This window comes from Buteo buteo, chromosome 31, assembly GCF_964188355.1.
Source record: "Buteo buteo chromosome 31, bButBut1.hap1.1, whole genome shotgun sequence".
In the NCBI taxonomy this organism is placed as follows: domain Eukaryota; kingdom Metazoa; phylum Chordata; class Aves; order Accipitriformes; family Accipitridae; genus Buteo; species Buteo buteo.
In genome coordinates, this window is record NC_134201.1 from 2,997,662 (window position 1) to 3,014,570 (window position 16,909).

Consider the following 16,909-nt stretch of genomic DNA (forward strand, 5'->3'; position numbering starts at 1 on the left):
CCCTGCAAGGGCAAGGAGCGTGCAAGGACTGTCCCTGCGATGGAGTGAATGTGCAAGGCCTCATGCAAGGAGCATCCGTGCAATGGATTGAGTGTGTGGGGAGTCGTGCAAGGGCAGTGAGTGTGCAAGGAGCCCTGCAAGGGAGTGAGTGTGCAAAGCCCAGTGCGAGAAGCGTCCCTGCAATGCAGTGAGGGTGCAAGGACTCGTGCAAGGAGCATCCCTGCAATGCAGTGAGCGTGTGAGGACTCGTGCAAGGGCGGTGAGCGTGCGAGGAGTGTCCCTGCAAGGGAGTGAGTGTGCAAGGACCCGTGCAAGGAGCATCCCTGCAATGCAGCGAGTGTGCGAGGACTCGTGCAAGGGTGGTGAGCGTGCGGGGACTGGTGCAAGGAGCATCCCTGCAAGGGCAGGGAGCGTGCAAGGCCTCGTGCAAGGAGCGTCCCTGCAATGGATCGAGCGCGCAGGGAGCCGTGCAAGGGCAGTGAGCGTGCAAGGATGGGTGCAAAGGGCATCCCTGCTATGCAGCGAGCGTGCAAGGAGCATCCCTGCAATGGATTGAGCATGCAAAGAGCCGTGCAAGGGCAGTGAGCGTGCGAGGACTCGTGCAAGGGGGCATCCCTGCAATGCAGCGAGCATGCAAAGCCTCGTGCAAGGGCAGTGAGCGTGCAAGGACTTGTGCAAGGAGCGTCCCTGCAAGGGAGTGAGTGTGCAAGGACTCGTGCAAGGAGCGTCCCTGCAATGCAGCGAGCGTGCAAAGCCTTGTGCGAGGGCAGTGAGCGTGTGAAGAGCGCCCCTGCAAGGGAGTGAGCGTGCAAATCCTCGTGCAAGGAGCGTCCCTGCAATGCAGCGAGCGTGCAAAGCCTCGTGCAAGGGCAGTGAGCGTGCAAGGACTCGTGCGAGGGCAGCGAGCGTGCAAATCCTCGTGCAAGGAGCGTCCCTGCAATGCAGCGAGCGTGCAAGGCCTTGTGCGAGGGCAGTGAGCATGCAAGGACTCGTGCAAGGAGCGTCCCTGCAAGGGAGTGAGTGTGCAAGGACTCGTGCAAGGAGCGTCCCTGCAATGCAGTGAGCGTGCAAAGCCTCGTGCAAGGGCAGTGAGTGTGCAAGGACTCGTGCAAGGAGCGTCCCTGCAAGGGAGTGAGTGTGCAAGGACTCGTGCAAGGAGCGTCCCTGCAATGCAGCGAGCGTGCAAGGCCCCGTGCAAGGGCAATGAGCGTGCAAAGAGCGTCCCTGCAAGGGAGCGAGCGTGCAAGGACTCGTGCAAGGAGCGTCCCTGCAATGCAGCGAGCGTGCAAGGCCTTGTGTGAGGGCAGTGAGCGTGCGAAGAGCATCCCTGCAAGGGCAGTGAGCGTGCAAGGACTCGTGCAAGGAGCGTCCCTGCAATGCAGCGAGCGTGCAAGGCCCTGTGCGAGGACAATGAGTGTGCAAAGAGTGTCCCTGCAAGGGAGTGAGCGTGCAAATCCTCGTGCAAGGAGCGTCCCTGCAATGCAGCGAGCGTGCAAAGCCTCGTGCAAGGGCAGCGAGCGTGCGAGGAGCCCTGCGAGGGCAGCGAGCGTGCAAATCCTCGTGCAAGGAGCGTCCCTGCAACGGGCCGGGCGTGCAAGCCCCGCCCCCTCCCGCCCCCTCCCCTCCCCCCCCTCTGGCGCAGCCCCCTCTGCGCACCCACCTCCCCTCCCCCACCCTCCACCAGCCGCCGCAGCCCCCGGACGCCGGTTTTTTTTTTTTTTTTTTTATTTTTTTTCTTTTTTTTTTGGTGGGTTCCCCCCCCCACCCCCCCCCCACCCAGTGGGTGCCCCCCACCCACCCGACCCCCCCTCCCCCTTTTTTTCCTCCCCTCCCCCCCCCCCCGCCATGAAGGACCGGACCCAGGAGCTCCGCAGCGTGAGTGGGGGGGGGGGTGCTATAGGGGGCTATAGGGGGCTATAGGGGGCTATAGGGTGCTATAGGGTGCTATAGGGTGCTATGGGGTGTGGGGTGGGGATTTAGGGTGCTGGGGGGGGATTTGGGGTGCTATGGGGGGGATTTGGGGTGCTGGGGGGGCGGGGGGAGGAGGGAAGGGGGGGCTGCAATGGGGGGTGGGGGGTGCTATAGGGTGCTATAGGGGGCTATAGGGTGCTATAGGGTGCTATAGGGTGCTATAGGGTGCTATGGGGTGTGGGGTGGGGATTTAGGGTGCTGGGGGGGGATTTGGGGTGCTATGGGGGGGATTTGGGGTGCTGGGGGGGGCGGGGGGAGGAGGGAAGGGGGGGCTGCAATGGGGGTGGGGGGTGCTATAGGGTGCTATAGGGTGCTATGGGGTGTGGGGTGGGGATTTAGGGTGCTGGGGGGGGATTTGGGGTGCTATGGGGGGGATTTGGGGTGCTGGGGGGGCGGGGGGAGGAGGGAAGGGGGGGCTGCAATGGGGGGTGGGGGGTGCTATAGGGTGCTATAGGGGGCTATAGGGTGCTATAGGGTGCTATGGGGTGCTATAGGGTGCTATGGGGTGTGGGGTGGGGATTTAGGGTGCTGGGGGGGGATTTGGGGTGCTATGGGGGGGATTTGGGGTGCTGGGGGGGCGGGGGGAGGAGGGAAGGGGGGGCTGCAATGGGGGGTGGGGGGTGCTATAGGGTGCTATAGGGTGCTATAGGGTGCTATGGGGTGCTATGGGGGGCTATGGGGGGCTGGGGGGGATTTAGGGTGCTATGGGGGGGATTTGGGGTGCTATGGGGTGCTGGGGGGGCGGGGGGAGGAGGGAAGGGGGGGCTGCAATGGGGGGTGCTGTGGGGTGCTGTAGGGTGCTGTAGGGGGCTATAGGGGGCTATGGGGGGCTGGGGGGGATTTCGGGTGCTGGGGAGGGGATTTGGGGTGCTATGGGGGGGATTTGGGGTGCTGGGGGGCAGGGAGGGGGGGCTGCAATGGGGGGTGCTATGGGGTGCTGTAGGGTGCTGTAGGGTGCTGTGGGGTGCTATAGGGGGCTATGGGGTGCTATAGGGTGCTGTAGGGTGCTATAGGGGGCCATAGGGGGCTATGGGGTGCTATAGGGGGCTATGGGGTGCTATGGGGTGCTGTGGGGTGCTATAGGGGGCTATAGGGTGCTATAGGGGGCTATGGGGTGCTATAGGGGGCTACGGGGTGCTGTGGGGTGCTGTGGGGTGCTGGGGGTTGCTGGGGGGGCGACGGGGTGCAGCGGGTGCTCTAGGGTGCAGTGGGATGCGATGGGGTGCAGTGGGGTGCAGGGGGATGCAATGGGGTGCTGTGGGTGCTGTGGGGTGCAGTGGGGTGCTATGGGGTGCTGTGGGTGCTGTGGGGTGCAATGGGGTGCTGATGGTGCAGTGGGGTGCTGAGGGTGCTGTGGGGCACTGTGGGGTGCTGTGGGGTGCTGTGGGTGCAGGGGAGCTGCAATGGGGTGCTGTGGGGTGCTGTGGGGTGCTGTGCATGCCATGGGGTGCTGGGGGTGCTGTGGGATGCTCTGGGTGCTGTGGGGTGCTGAGGGTGCAGTGCGGTGCTGTGGGTGCTGTGGGGTGCAGTGGGATGCAATGGGGTGCTGTGGGGTGCTGTGGGGTGCTGGGTGAGCTTTAGGGTGCTGGGGGTGCAGTGGGGTCCTATGAGGTGCAGTGGGGTGCTGTGGGGTGCTGTGGGAGCTGCAGTGGGTGCTGTGGGGCACTATGGGGTGCTGGGGGTGCTGTGGGGTGCTGGGGGTGCAATGGGTGCGGCGGGGTGATATAGGGTGCTGTGGGGTGCAGGGGGTCCTAAAGGATGCAGGGGGGGCTGCAGTGGGGTGCTGTGGGTGCTGTGGGGGTGCTGTGGGGTGCTGTGCATTGCAGTGGGGTGCTGGGGGGGTGCAGTGGGGGGGATGTGGGGTGCTGTGGGGTTCTGCAGTGGGTGCTGGGGGAGTCTGCAATGGGGTGCAGCGGGGTGCTGGGGGGGATGTGGGGGTGCTGTGGGTGCTGTGGGGTGCTGTGGGGCGCAGTGGGTGCTGTGGGTGCTGTGGGGCACAGTGGGTGCTGTGGGGTGCTGGGGAGTGCAGTGGGTGCTGTGGGGGGGTGCTGTGGGTCTGCAGAGGGGTGCTGTGGGTGCTGTGGGGTGCTGTGGGTGCTGTGGGTGTCAGTGGGGTGAAGCGGAGCGTGCTGTGGGGCGCTGTGGGGCGCTGTGGGGTGCAGTGGGGGTGCGATAGGTGGGTCGCTATGGGGTGCTGTGGGGTGCTGTGGGGTGCCATAGGTGGGTGCTGTGGGTCGCTGTGGGGTGCTACGGGTCGCTATTGGGTGCTGTGGGGCGCTGTGGGTCACTATAGGGTGCTGTGGGTCACTGTGGGGTGCTATGGGTCGCTATAGGGTGCTATGGGGTGATGTGGGGTGCAGGGGGGTGCCATAGGTGGGTGCTATGGGTCGCTGTGGGGTGCTGTGGGTCGCTATAGGGTGCACTGGGGGTGCCATAGGTGGGTGCTATGGGTCGCTGTGGGGTGCTGTGGGTCACTATAGGGTGCTGTGGGTCACTATAGGGTGCTATGGGTCGCTATGGGGTGCTATGGGTCGCTATAGGGTGCAGTGGGCGTGCTATAGGTGGGTGCTATGGGTCGCTATGGGGTGCTGTGGGTCACTATAGGGTGCAGTGGGTTGCAGCGGGGGTGCCATAGGTGGGTGCTATGGGTCGCTGTGGGTCGCCATGGGTCGCGCTATGGGTCACCGTGGGACGCTATAGGTCGCTATAGGGTGCTATGGGTTGCCATGGGCCGCCGTGGGACGCTATGGGTCGCCATAGGTTGCTATAGGGTGCTATGGGTTGCGCTATGGGTCGCTGTGGGTCGCTATAGGTCACTATAGGGTGCTATGGGTCGCTATAGGGTGCTATGGGTCGCACTATGGGTCGCTATAGGTCACTATAGGGTGCTATGGGTCACGCTATGGGTCGCTGTGGGTCGCTATAGGTCACTATAGGGTGCTATGGGTCACGCTATGGGTCGCTGTGGGTCGCTATGGGTCGCTATAGGGTGACACGTGGGGGGTCCCCTGGTCCCCCGCAAGGGGCGGGGCCTCTGCCAGGGGGATCGGCCAATGGGCTGCGGGGACCCCTCGGGTGGCCCCGCCCCCTATGCATACGAGGCCAATGAGTTGCCGGGAGAGCCCGCCGCATGCAAATGAGGGTGGGGAGCCGGCGGCCAATGGGGAGGCAGCAGCAGAGGGCACGGGGGAGAGGGGAGGGGTTCTTTATGCAAATCAGCCGTGACGGCAGCCAATGGCCTGAGGGTGGGCTGTGGTGCAGGGGGGCGGGGCTATGCTAACGAGACGCCGCTTGATTGGCTTATGCAAATGGGGGCCAGGCAGGTTTAACGGGAAGGCAAAGGGGGGTGTGTGCTTTTATGCAAATGAGCACGCTTTGATGCAAATGAGCGTGCTTTTACACAAATGAGCATGGGGTGGGTGTGCTTTTATGCAAATGAGCATGCTTTTATGCAAAAGTGTACTTTTATGCAAACAAGTTTTCTTTTACACAAATGAGCGTAGGGGTGGGTGTGCTTTTATGCAAATGAGGGTGCATTTATTCAAATGAGCATGGGATGGGTGTGCTTTTATGCAAATGGGCGTGCTTTTACACAAATGAGCGTGCGTTTATGCAAATGAGCACGGGGTGGGTGTGCTTTCATGCAAATGAGCGCTCTTGTATGCAAATGAGCGTGCATTTATGCAAATGAGCGTAGGGGTGGGTGTGCTTTTACACAAATGGGCGTGCATTTATGCAAATGGGCGTGCTTTTACACAAATGAGCGTGCATTTATGCAAATGGGCGTGCTTTTACACAAACGAGCGTAGGGGTGGGTGCGCTTTCCCGCAAATGAGCGCTCTTGAATGCAAATGAGCGTGCATTTATGCAAATGAGCGTGGGGGCGGGTGCGCTTCTACGCAAATGGGCGTGCTTTTACACAAATGAGCGCGCCTGTATGCAAATGAGCGCGCTTTTGCGCAAATGAGCGCGCTCTTTATGCAAACGAGCGTGCATTTATGCAAAGAGGGGGCGCGCTCTTTATGCAAATGAGCATGCATTTATGCAAACGAGGCGGGCCGAGGGGAAGGGCTCAGGCCACGCCGACGCCTCCCACCCCTCACCCAATCGCGGGGGGGGGGCGGCTCTCCCAGCACCACACCCCCCCGTATGCAAATGAGCAAGGGGCGGGGCCTGGGCCGCGGCAGCCAATGGGAGCGCGGCAAAAGGGCGGGGTCTAACTGGGGGGTCCCTCTGTGCCCCCCCCCCGCCCCAGGCGAAGGACAGCGACGATGAGGAGGAGGTCGTCCACGTCGACCGCGACCACTTCATGGACGAGTTCTTCGAGCAGGTCCGCGACCCCCAAAAACACCCTGCAGGGACCCCTATAGGACCCCAAAACCCCTATAGGACACCCTGGTCCCCTATAGGACCCCAAAACCCCCTATAGGACCCCAAAACCCCTATAGGACACCCTGGTCCCCTATAGGACCCCAAAACCCCCTTAGGACCCCAAAACCCCCATAGGACCCCCTGACACCCTATAGGACACCCTGACCCCCCCATGGGACCCCCAGAACCCCTATAGGACCCCAAACCCCCTATAGGACACCCAGACCCCCTATAGGGCACCCTGGTCCCCTATAGGGCACCCTGACCCCCCCATGGGACCCCCAAAACCCGTATAGGACCCACTGACCCCCTATAAGACCCCCCAGACCCCCTATAGGACACCCTGATCCCTATAGGACCCCAAAACCCCTGTAGGACCCCCTGACACCCTATAGGACACCCTGACCCCCCCATGGGACCGCCAGAACCCCTATAGGACCCGCTGACCCCCTATAAGACCCCCAGACCTCCTATAGGACACCCAGACCCCCTATAGGACACCCTGGTCCCCTATAGGACACCCTGACCCCCCCATGGGACCCCCGGAACCCCTATAGGACACCCAGACCCCCTATAGGACACCCTGATCCCCTATAGGACCCACTGATCCCCTATAAGACTCCAAAACCCCTACAGGACCCCCTGACCCCCCCAAAGGACCCCCTGACCCCCACAATAGGACCCCCAAAACCCCCATAGGACCCCCAGACCCCCTATAGGACACCCCAAACCCCTATAGGACACCCAGACCCCCCCCATGAGACCCCAGAACCCCCCCTAGGACCCCCAAAACCCCTATAGAACCCCATGACCCCCTGTAGGACCCCAAAACCCCTATAGGACGCCCTGATACCCCATAGGACACCCAGACCCCCTATAGGACCCCCAGACCCCCCCCCCCCCAAGACCCCCAGACACCCTATAGGACCCCCTGACCCCCCCATAGAACCCCCAAAAATCTTTAGGACCCCAACCCCCCCCTAGAACTCCCCAAACCCTCTTAGGATCCCCAGACCCCCCCATAGGACCCTCCGACCCCCCCATAGGACCCCAAGACCCCCTATAGAATCCCAAGACCCCCTGTATGACCCCCAGAACCCACTATAGGACCCCCCAGACCCCCCCATAGGACCCCAGACCCCCTTTAGAAGCCCCAGACCCCCTATTGGACCCCCAGAACCCCCTATAGGACCCCCCAGACCCCCTATAGGACCCCCAAAACCCCCATAGAACCCCAAGACCCCCTATAGAACCCCCAGACCCTCCATATGACCCCCAAGACCCCCCCATAGGACCCCATCACCCCCTATAGAACCCCAAGACCCCCTATAGGACCCCAAAACCCGCTATAGGACCCCCCAGAGTCCCCACAGGACCCCCAAAACCCCCTGTAGAACCCCATCACCCCCTATAGAATTCCAAGACCCCCCATAGGACCCCCAAAACCCCCTACAGAACCCCCGGACCCCCCATAGGACCCCCCAGAGCCCCCATAGGACCCCCAGACCTCCCATAGACCCCCAAGATCCCCCATATGACCCCCAAGATCCCCTATAGGATCTCCAGACCCCCCCATAGGACCCCCCAGACCCCTCCGTAGGACGCCCAGACCCCCCTATAGGAACCCCAAGACCCCCCTATAGGACCCCCCAGACCCCCTATAGGACCCCAAGACCCCCCTATAGGACCCCCAGATCCCCCTATAGGAACCCCAAGACCCCCCTATAGGACCCCCCAGACCCCCTATAGGACCCCAAGACCCCCCTATAGGAACCCCCAGACCCCCTATAGGACCCCAAGACCCCCCTATAGGAACCCCCAGATCCCCCTATAGGACCCCAAGACCCCCCTATAGGAACCCCCAGACCCCCTATAGGACCCCCAGATCCCCCTATAGGAACCCCAAGACCCCCCTATAGGACCCCCAGACCCCCTATAGGACCCCCCAGACCCCCTATAGGACCCCAAGACCCCCCTATAGGAACCCCCAGACCCCCTATAGGACCCCAAGACCCCCCTATAGGAACCCCCAGACCCCCTATAGGACCCCAAGACCCCCCTATAGGACCCCAAGACCCCCCTATAGGAACCCCCAGACCTCCTATAGGACCCCCAGATCCCCCTATAGGAACCCCAAGACCCCCCTATAGGACCCCCAGACCCCCTATAGGACCCCCCAGACCCCCTATAGGACCCCAAGACCCCCCTATAGGACCCCCCAGACCCCCTATAGGACCCCAAGACCCCCCTATAGGAACCCCCAGACCCCCTATAGGACCCCAAGACCCCCCCATAGGAACCCCCAGACCCCCTATAGGACCCCAAGACCCCCCTATAGGAACCCCCAGACCCCCTATAGGACCCCCAGACCCCCCCATAGGAACCCCCAGACCCCCTATAGGACCCCCAGACCCCCTATAGGACCCCCCAGACACCCTATAGGACCCCCAGACCCCCCTATAGGAACCCCCAGACCCCCTATAGGACCCCAAGACCCCCCTATAGGACACCCAGACCCCCTATAGGGCACCCTGGTCCCCCCCATGGGACCCCCAAAACCCGTATAGGACCCACTGACCCCCTATAAGACCCCCCAGACCCCCTATAGGACACCCTGATCCCCTATAGGACCCCAAAACCCCCTTAGGACCCCAAAACCCCTATAGGACACCCTGACACCTTATAGGACACCCTGACCCCCCCATGGGACCCCCAGATCCCCTATAGGACCCCAAGACCCCCCTATAGGACCCCCAGACCCCCTATAGGACCCCAAGACCCCCCTATAGGACCCCCAGACCCTCCCCACTCCCCATAGGACCAAGTCACCCCACTGCGTCCCTCAACTTCTCCCCCCCCCCACCACCATGTCCCCCCATGTCTCCTGTGCCCCGCCCCCCCCGGTATCCGCCCCGCCCCGTGCCCCGCCCCCTGCCCCGCCCCCTGCCCCGCCCCGCCAGGTGGAGGAGATCCGGGGCTGCATCGAGAAGCTGTCGGAAGACGTGGAGCAGGTGAAGAAGCAGCACAGCGCCATCCTGGCCGCCCCCAACCCCGACGAGAGTGAGTGGGGGCGGGGCGGGGCGGGGCAGGGGGTGGGGACACCAGGAACGTGGGATGGAGGGACACCAGGAACCGGGGACACCATGGGGGATGGAGGGAGACCAAGAACCGGGGACACGTGGGATGGAGGGACACCAGGAACGGGGGACACCATGGAGGACACGTGGGATGGAGGGACACCAGGAACCGGGGACACGTGGGATGGAGGGACACCAGGAACCGGGGACACGTGGGATGGAGGGACACCAGGAACCGGGGACACGTGGGATGAAGGGACACCAGGAACCAGGGATGCCATGGAGGACACGTGGGATGGAGGGACACCAGGGAGACACGTGGGATGGAGGGACATCAGGAACCGGGGACATGTTGGATGGAGGGACACCAGGAACCGGGGACACGTGGGATAGAGGGACACCAGGGACACACATGGGATGGAGGGAGACCAGGAACTGCGGACACGTGTGAGATGGAGGGAGACCAGGAACGGGGGACGCCATGGGGGACACGTGGGATGGAGGGAGACCAGGAACCAGGGACACATGGGATGGAGGGACACCAGGAACCGGGGACACGTGTGGGATGGAGGGACACCAGGACACGTGGGACACATGGGATGAGGGACACCAGGACACGTGGGACACATGGGATGAGGGACACCAGGACACGTGGGACACATGGGATGGAGGGACACCAGGAACTGGGGACACCATGGGGGACACGTGGGATGGAGGGACACCAGGAACCAGGGATGACCATGGAGGACACGTGGGATGGAGGGACACCAAGAACCGGGGACATGTGGGATGGTGGGACACCAGGGACACATGAGATGGAGGGACACCAGGAACACGTGTGGCATAGAGGGACACCAGGGATGAGGGACACGTGGGATGGAGGGACACCAGGAACCAGGGACATGTGAGATGGAGGGACACCAGGGAGACACATAGGATGGAGGGACACCAGGAACCGGGGACACGTGGGATGGAGGGACACCAGGGAGACACGTGGGATGGAGGGACACCAGGAACCGGGGACACCATGGAGGACACGTGGGATGGAGGGACACCAGGGAGACACGTGGGATGGAGGGACACCAGGAACCAGGGACACGTGGGATGGAAGGGGCGTGACACCTCCCCGCTCCCCAGAGACGAAGCAGGAGCTGGAGGACCTCACGGCCGACATCAAGAAGACGGCGAACAAAGTGCGCTCCAAGTTGAAAGGTGAGCCGCCGGCGGCCATCTTGGCCTGATCCACTCAAGGGGGTTGACCACCTCGGGGGGGGGACCCGCGGGATGGAGGTGGCCGCCTCGGGCTTGACCCCCATGAGGGTGGTGGCCACCTCGGGGGCGGTCGCTTTGGCCGGGACCGCCATCTTGGCCACTCGCCCTTGCGGCGGCCATCTTGGCGTGGCGGCCGGAACGGAGAAGGGGTGGCCGACCTCGCCCTGGAGGAGGTCGGCGGTGGAAGGAGGTGTCACGCCGTTTTCTCCTCCAGCCATCGAGCAGAGCATCGAGCAGGAGGAAGGTCTGAACCGCTCCTCGGCCGACTTACGCATCCGGAAAACGCAGGTATCCCTCCTCCTCCTCTTCCTCCTCCTCCTCGGTCTTCTTCTTCTCGGTGGCCACCGGCGCGAGGTCCCTCGCCCGCGACGCCTCCATCCCCGCGTCCCCCCCCCCCCAGCACTCGACGCTGTCCCGCAAGTTCGTGGAGGTGATGACGGAGTACAACGCCACCCAGTCCAAGTACCGCGACCGGTGCAAGGACAGGATCCAGAGACAGCTGGAGATCAGTAGGTCGCGGCAACCGGCGAGGGCGGGGCACAGAAAACGCCGGAATTGGGGATTTGGGGGGGGGTGTCACCCATCACCACCCCTCTTTCCGCAGCCGGCCGGACCACCACCAACGAGGAGCTGGAGGACATGCTGGAGAGCGGGAAGTTGGCCATCTTCACGGATGACGTAAGTGAGGTCTTTCTGCCCCCGCGGTCAAGAACCCTTGGAGGCCCCCCCCCCGGCGCCCAATGGGGCGCCTAGAACCCAACGAAGCCCGAGCAGGGGCCAATGAGACGCCCCAACCGGCTTTTGCGTCACTTGAAAAACCAGCAGGTGCCCTGGAGCCCCTCGGGGCTTTTTGAGGGACCTGGGTGCCCATTGGGTCACCCGGAACCCGTTAGGTCACCTAGAACCCAAGGAGATGCCCCGAATCGTTGCATGACCTAGAAACCGCGAGGTTGCTTATGACCCGCTGGGGGACCTTGGATCATCTCGAGCCCGAGGACCCCCACCCGACGCTCCCACCCGGAACCCGTTAGGTCACCTAGAACCCAAGGAGATCCCACCCGACGCTCCCACCCGTCTCCCCTCTCTCCCGCCAGATCAAAATGGACTCGCAGATGACCAAACAGGCCCTGAACGAGATCGAGACGCGACACAACGAGATCATAAAGCTGGAAACGAGCATCCGGGAGCTGCACGACATGTTTGTGGACATGGCGATGCTGGTGGAGAGCCAGGTAGGGGCGGGCGAGGGACGGAGGGAGGGCGCGGATTCTTCCCGCGTTGGGGTTGAAGACCTGCACAAAGCCCCCAGCGAGGTACCGGATCCCGTGGATCCCTCCCTCCCGCTGAGAAACAACATTTGAGAGATCGTTGGATCTTCCAGAGCCTGTTGAAACTTCCAGAGCTCACGGGATCATCTAGAACCCATGATCAAAAGCTCTCAAGCCCACCAAGAGACCATTGGGTCACCTAGAACCCACCAAACCCCATATTTAGTGTTCATTGGCCTGCCTGGACGCCCTCAAAAACCCTTGAGCCCACCAAGGGTCACCTAGAACCCACCAAACCCCATATTTAGTGTTCATTGGCCTGCCTGGTCACCATCAGAAACTTGATCCCACAAGTGTCACCTAGAACCCACCAAACCCCATATTTAGTGTTCATTGGCTCACCTGGATGCCCTCATAAACTCTTGAGCCCACCAAGGGTCACCTAGAACCCACCAAACCCCATATTTAGTGTTCATTGGCCTGCCTGGATGCCCTCAAAAACTCTTGAGCCCACCTAGGGTCACCTAGAACCCACCAAACCCCATATTTAGTGTTCATTGGCTCACCTGGATGCCCTCATAAACTCTTGAGCCCACCAAGGGTCACCTAGATCCCACCAAACCCCATATTTAGTGTTCATTGGCTCACCTGGATGCCCTCATAAACTCTTGAGCCCACCAAGGGTCACCTAGATCCCACCAAAAGCCATCAGTAGGGCTTGTTGGCTCACCTCGTTGTCATTGAAAGATCTTGAGCCCACCAAGGGTCACCTAGATCCCACCAAACCCCATATTTAGTATTCATGGGCCCGCCTGGGCGCCATCAGAAACTCTTGATCCCACCAAGGGTCACCTAGAACCCACCAAAAGCCATCATTAGGGTTTGTTGGCTCACCTCGATGCCATTGAAAGCTCTCGAGCCCACCAAGGGTCACCTAGATCCCACCAAACCCCATATTTAGTGTTCATTGGCTGACCTGGACACCCTCAAAAACCCTTGAGCCCACCCAGGGTCACCTAGAACCCACCAAACCCCATATTTAGTGTTCATTGGCCCACCTGGGTGCCATCAGAAACCCTTTAGCCCACCAAGGGTCACCTAGAACCCACCAAAAGCCATCATTAGGGCTTGTTGGCTCACCTTGATGCCATTGAAAGCTCCTGAGCCCGCCAACAGTCACCTAGAATCCACCAAACCCCATATTTAGTGTTCGTTGGCCCACCTGGGCGCCATCAGAAACTCTTGAGCCCACCAAGGGTCACCTAGAACCCACCAAACCCCATATTTAGTGTTCATTGGCTCCCTTGGGTGCCATCAGAAACTCTTGAGCCTACCACGGGTCACCTAGAACCCACTAAAAGCCATCATTAGGGCTTGTTGGCTCACCTCGATGCCATTGAAAGCTCTCGAGCCCACCAAGGGTCACCTAGATCCCACCAAAAGCCATCAGTAGGGCTTGTTGGCTCACCTCGATGTCATTGAAAGATCTTGAGCCCACCAAGGGTCACCTAGATCCCACCAAACCCCATATTTAGTGTTCATTGGCCTGCCTGGTCACCATCAGAAACTTGATCCCACCAAGGGTCACCTAGAACCCACCAAACCCCATATTTAGTGTTCATTGGCCTGCCTGGGCGCCATCAGAAACTCTTGAGCCCACCAAGGGTCACCTAGAACCCACCAAACCCCATCATTAGGGCTTGTTGGCTCACCTCGATGCCATCGAAAGCTCTTGAGCCCACCAAGACACCGTTGAACCACCTAGAACCGATCGAGCCCCCATCCTGGGTGCCGGGGTGGGTGCCCTGGGGTGCCAGCCCCACCCCGGAGATGGGACACGCGGCTCAGGGGCTGGTTCTGCCTTTCAGGGCGAGATGATCGACCGCATCGAGTACAACGTGGAACACTCGGTCGACTACGTGGAACGAGCCGTGTCGGACACCAAAAAAGCCGTAAAGTACCAGAGCAAAGCCCGGAGGGTGAGTGATGGGGTGGGGCAGGAGGGCGGGGCGGGAGCCCGGCTATCTGGGTCCTCTACGCGAGGGGGTTTCTCCTGCTCCGTAACGTTCCTCTCTTCTCTCCTTTCTCCTCCCCGTGCTGCCCGGATGACGTTTATTTTAATTTTTTTTTTTTTGGGGGGGGGTGGGTAACGTAGAAGAAAATTATGATCATAATTTGTTGCGTGGTGCTGGGGGTGGTCTTGGCCTCCTCCATCGGGGGCACGTTGGGCTTGTAGGGCCCCCCGGTGCGCCCCCGCGGCAGTAATTAACGCCCCCCCCCCCCCTCCTCCCCCCCTCCCGGTAATGAGAATAACCACATAAGCGAGAATCAGAATAAATTAAGAGACAATTGTTCATGCGAACGGACATAACAGCACGTGGTCCAATCACCCGCCGCCCCCAGCGGACCAGAGCGGTCCGGCCCGGCCCCGGGGCCAGCAAATCTAAGCGGCTCGTCGGCCTCCATCCATCCCATCATCCCCTTCCCCGGATGCTTGGGTCCGCCCCGCTTCTTGTTCCCGCCCCTTCCCCCCCCCCCCCCCCCCGAAACCAGTGCCACCACCATCGCCCATCCATGCGCTGTGCTTGGGGGGGGGGGGCGGGGACGTACCTGGGGGGGGGGGGGCGGGGCAGATGGGTCAAGGGGGTCCCAGAGAAGGGTGGGGGTCAGGGTGAGCGGAAAAGGAGGGTCCTGGGGGGGGGGGTGGGCGTGGGCGGGGCTTGAAACTCGAGGGGGGTCATGGGTTGAGCCTAGGGAGTGATTATGGGAGCAGTTGGGTTGGGTTGACCCCAGAGAGGGGTCACGGGTCAGGCTGACCCTAAAGATAGGTCCACAGATCAGGGTGACCCTCAAGAGGGGTCATGGGTCGGGTTTGGTTGACCCTAGAGGAGGATTTGGGGGACAGTTGGGTCGGGTTGACCCTAAAGAAGGGTCACAGGTCAGGTTTGGTTGACCCTAGAGAAGGACTTAGGGGACGGTTGGGTTGGGTTGACCTCAGATAAGGGGTTATAGGTCACGTTGACCCTAGAAAAGAGTCACGGGTCAGGTTTGGTTGACCCCAGAGAAAGATTTGGGGGACGGTTGGGTTGGGTTGATCTCAGATAAGGGGTTATGGGTCACGTTGACCCTAGAAAAGAGTCATGGGTCAGGTTTGGTTGACCCCAGAGAAGGATTTGGGGGACGGTTGGGTTGACCCTAAAGAAGGGTCACGGTTCAGGTTTGGTTGACCCTAGAGAAGGATTTGGGGAACGGTTGGGTTGGGTTGACCCTAAAGAAGGGTCATGGGTCGGGTTAGGAAGACCCTAGAGAAGGATTTGGGGGACGGTTGGGTTGGGTTGATCTCAGATAAGGGGTTATAGGTCACGTTGACCCTAGAAAAGAGTCATGGGTCAGACCGGGTTGACCCTAGGGAGGGGCCATGGGTCGGGTTGACCCTAAAGAAGGGTCACAGGTCAGGTTAGGAAGACCCTCGAGAAGGATTTGGGGGACGGTTGGGTTGCATTGACCTCAGATAAGGGGTTATGGGTCACGTTGACCCTAGAAAAGAGTCATGGGTCAGGTTTGGTTGACCCCAGAGAAGGATTTGGGGGACGGTTGGGTTGACCCTAAAGAAGGGTCACGGGTCAGGTTTGGTTGACCCTAGAGAAGGATTTGGGGAACAGTTGGGTTGGGTTGACCCTAAAGAAGGGTCATGGGTCGGGTTAGGAAGACCCTAGAGAAGGATTTGGGGGACGGTTGGGTTGGGTTGATCTCAGATAAGGGGTTATAGGTCACGTTGACCCTAGAAAAGAGTCATGGGTCAGACCGGGTTGACCCTAGGGAGGGGCCATGGGTCGGGTTGACCCTAAAGAAGGGTCACAGGTCAGGTTAGGAAGACCCTCGAGAAGGATTTGGGGGACGGTTGGGTTGCATTGACCTCAGATAAGGGGTTATGGGTCACGTTGACCCTAGAAAAGAGTCATAGGTCGAGTTTGGATGACCCTAGAGAAAGATTTAGGGGACGGTTGGGTTGGGTTGACCTCAGATAAGGGGTTATAGGTCACGTTGACCCTAGAAAAGAGTCATGGGTCAGACCGGGTTGACCCTAGGGAGGGGCCATGGGTCGGGTTGACCCTCCAGAGGGGTCACAGGTCAGGTTTGGTTGACCCTAGAGAAGGATTTGGGGAACAGTTGGGTTGGGTTGACCCCAGAGAGGGGTCACAGGGCAGGCTGACCCCGGTGAGGGGTGAGTCTGGCCCTAGAGGGGGGGATTATGGGTCGGGTTGACCCCAGAAGAGGTTGCTGGGTAAAGTAGGGTTGACCCGCCCCAGGGTGGGGTGGGGTGGAGGACCTCCCCTGCTCCTCTCTGGACCTGGGGATGGGTCACATGGGGGGTTCCACGGGGCGGAGGGGGCAGAGGTGACTCCAGCCCATTCCACCGCGCCCCTGAGGCGCTGCCATTACCCACCCAACTAACCCGCTAACCACCCATCTAACCAGCTAACCGCCACCCAGCCAGCCAGCTAACCAACCACCCCAACAGTTAACCGCCCAACCGGGTAACCACCGCCCATCCGCCCAGAGAACTACCACCCATCCGAACAGTTAACCACCCACCCAACCAGCTAACCAAACGCTCATCCGTTCAGCTAACCACCCACCCAACCCCCTAACCAAACACCCATCCGGCTGGCTAACCGATCGCCCAATCGCCTAACCGTCCACCCCATCAGCTAAGCAGCCGCCCATCCAACCCGGTAACCAATCGCTCAAACAGCTAACTGCTCCTCCAACCAGCTAACCAGTCACTCAACCAGCTAACCAGTCACTCAACCAGCTAACCAGCCACCCACCAGCCATCCAACCAGTTAACCGACCGCCCACCCACTCAAACAACTAACCAGTGCCCCCCCCATCCAAACAGCTAAGCAACCAACCAGCTAACTACTGCCCACCCGGCCCGCTAACCAA

The 16,909-nt window shown here is 61.1% G+C and overlaps 1 protein-coding gene across 2 annotated transcripts; it reads left to right on the top strand.

Annotated features, from left to right (window-relative positions):
* The first annotated feature begins 1,845 nt into the window (after positions 1 to 1,845).
* Positions 1,846 to 14,492, top strand: STX1B (syntaxin 1B). Of its 2 annotated transcripts, XM_075018889.1 has the most exons (10): positions 1,846 to 1,875; positions 6,227 to 6,301; positions 9,303 to 9,402; positions 10,557 to 10,631; positions 10,906 to 10,979; positions 11,092 to 11,200; positions 11,296 to 11,369; positions 11,786 to 11,923; positions 13,828 to 13,938; positions 14,115 to 14,492. In XM_075018889.1, exons 1-10 carry the CDS (start codon positions 1,846 to 1,848, stop codon positions 14,193 to 14,195), a joined length of 867 nt encoding a protein of 288 aa, XP_074874990.1. In that variant the 3' UTR covers positions 14,196 to 14,492. The 2 variants fall into 2 exon arrangements, with proteins under 2 accessions (XP_074874990.1, XP_074874989.1); XM_075018888.1 differs by having other exon boundaries at positions 13,828 to 14,492.
* The last annotated feature ends 2,417 nt before the right edge of the window (positions 14,493 to 16,909 follow it).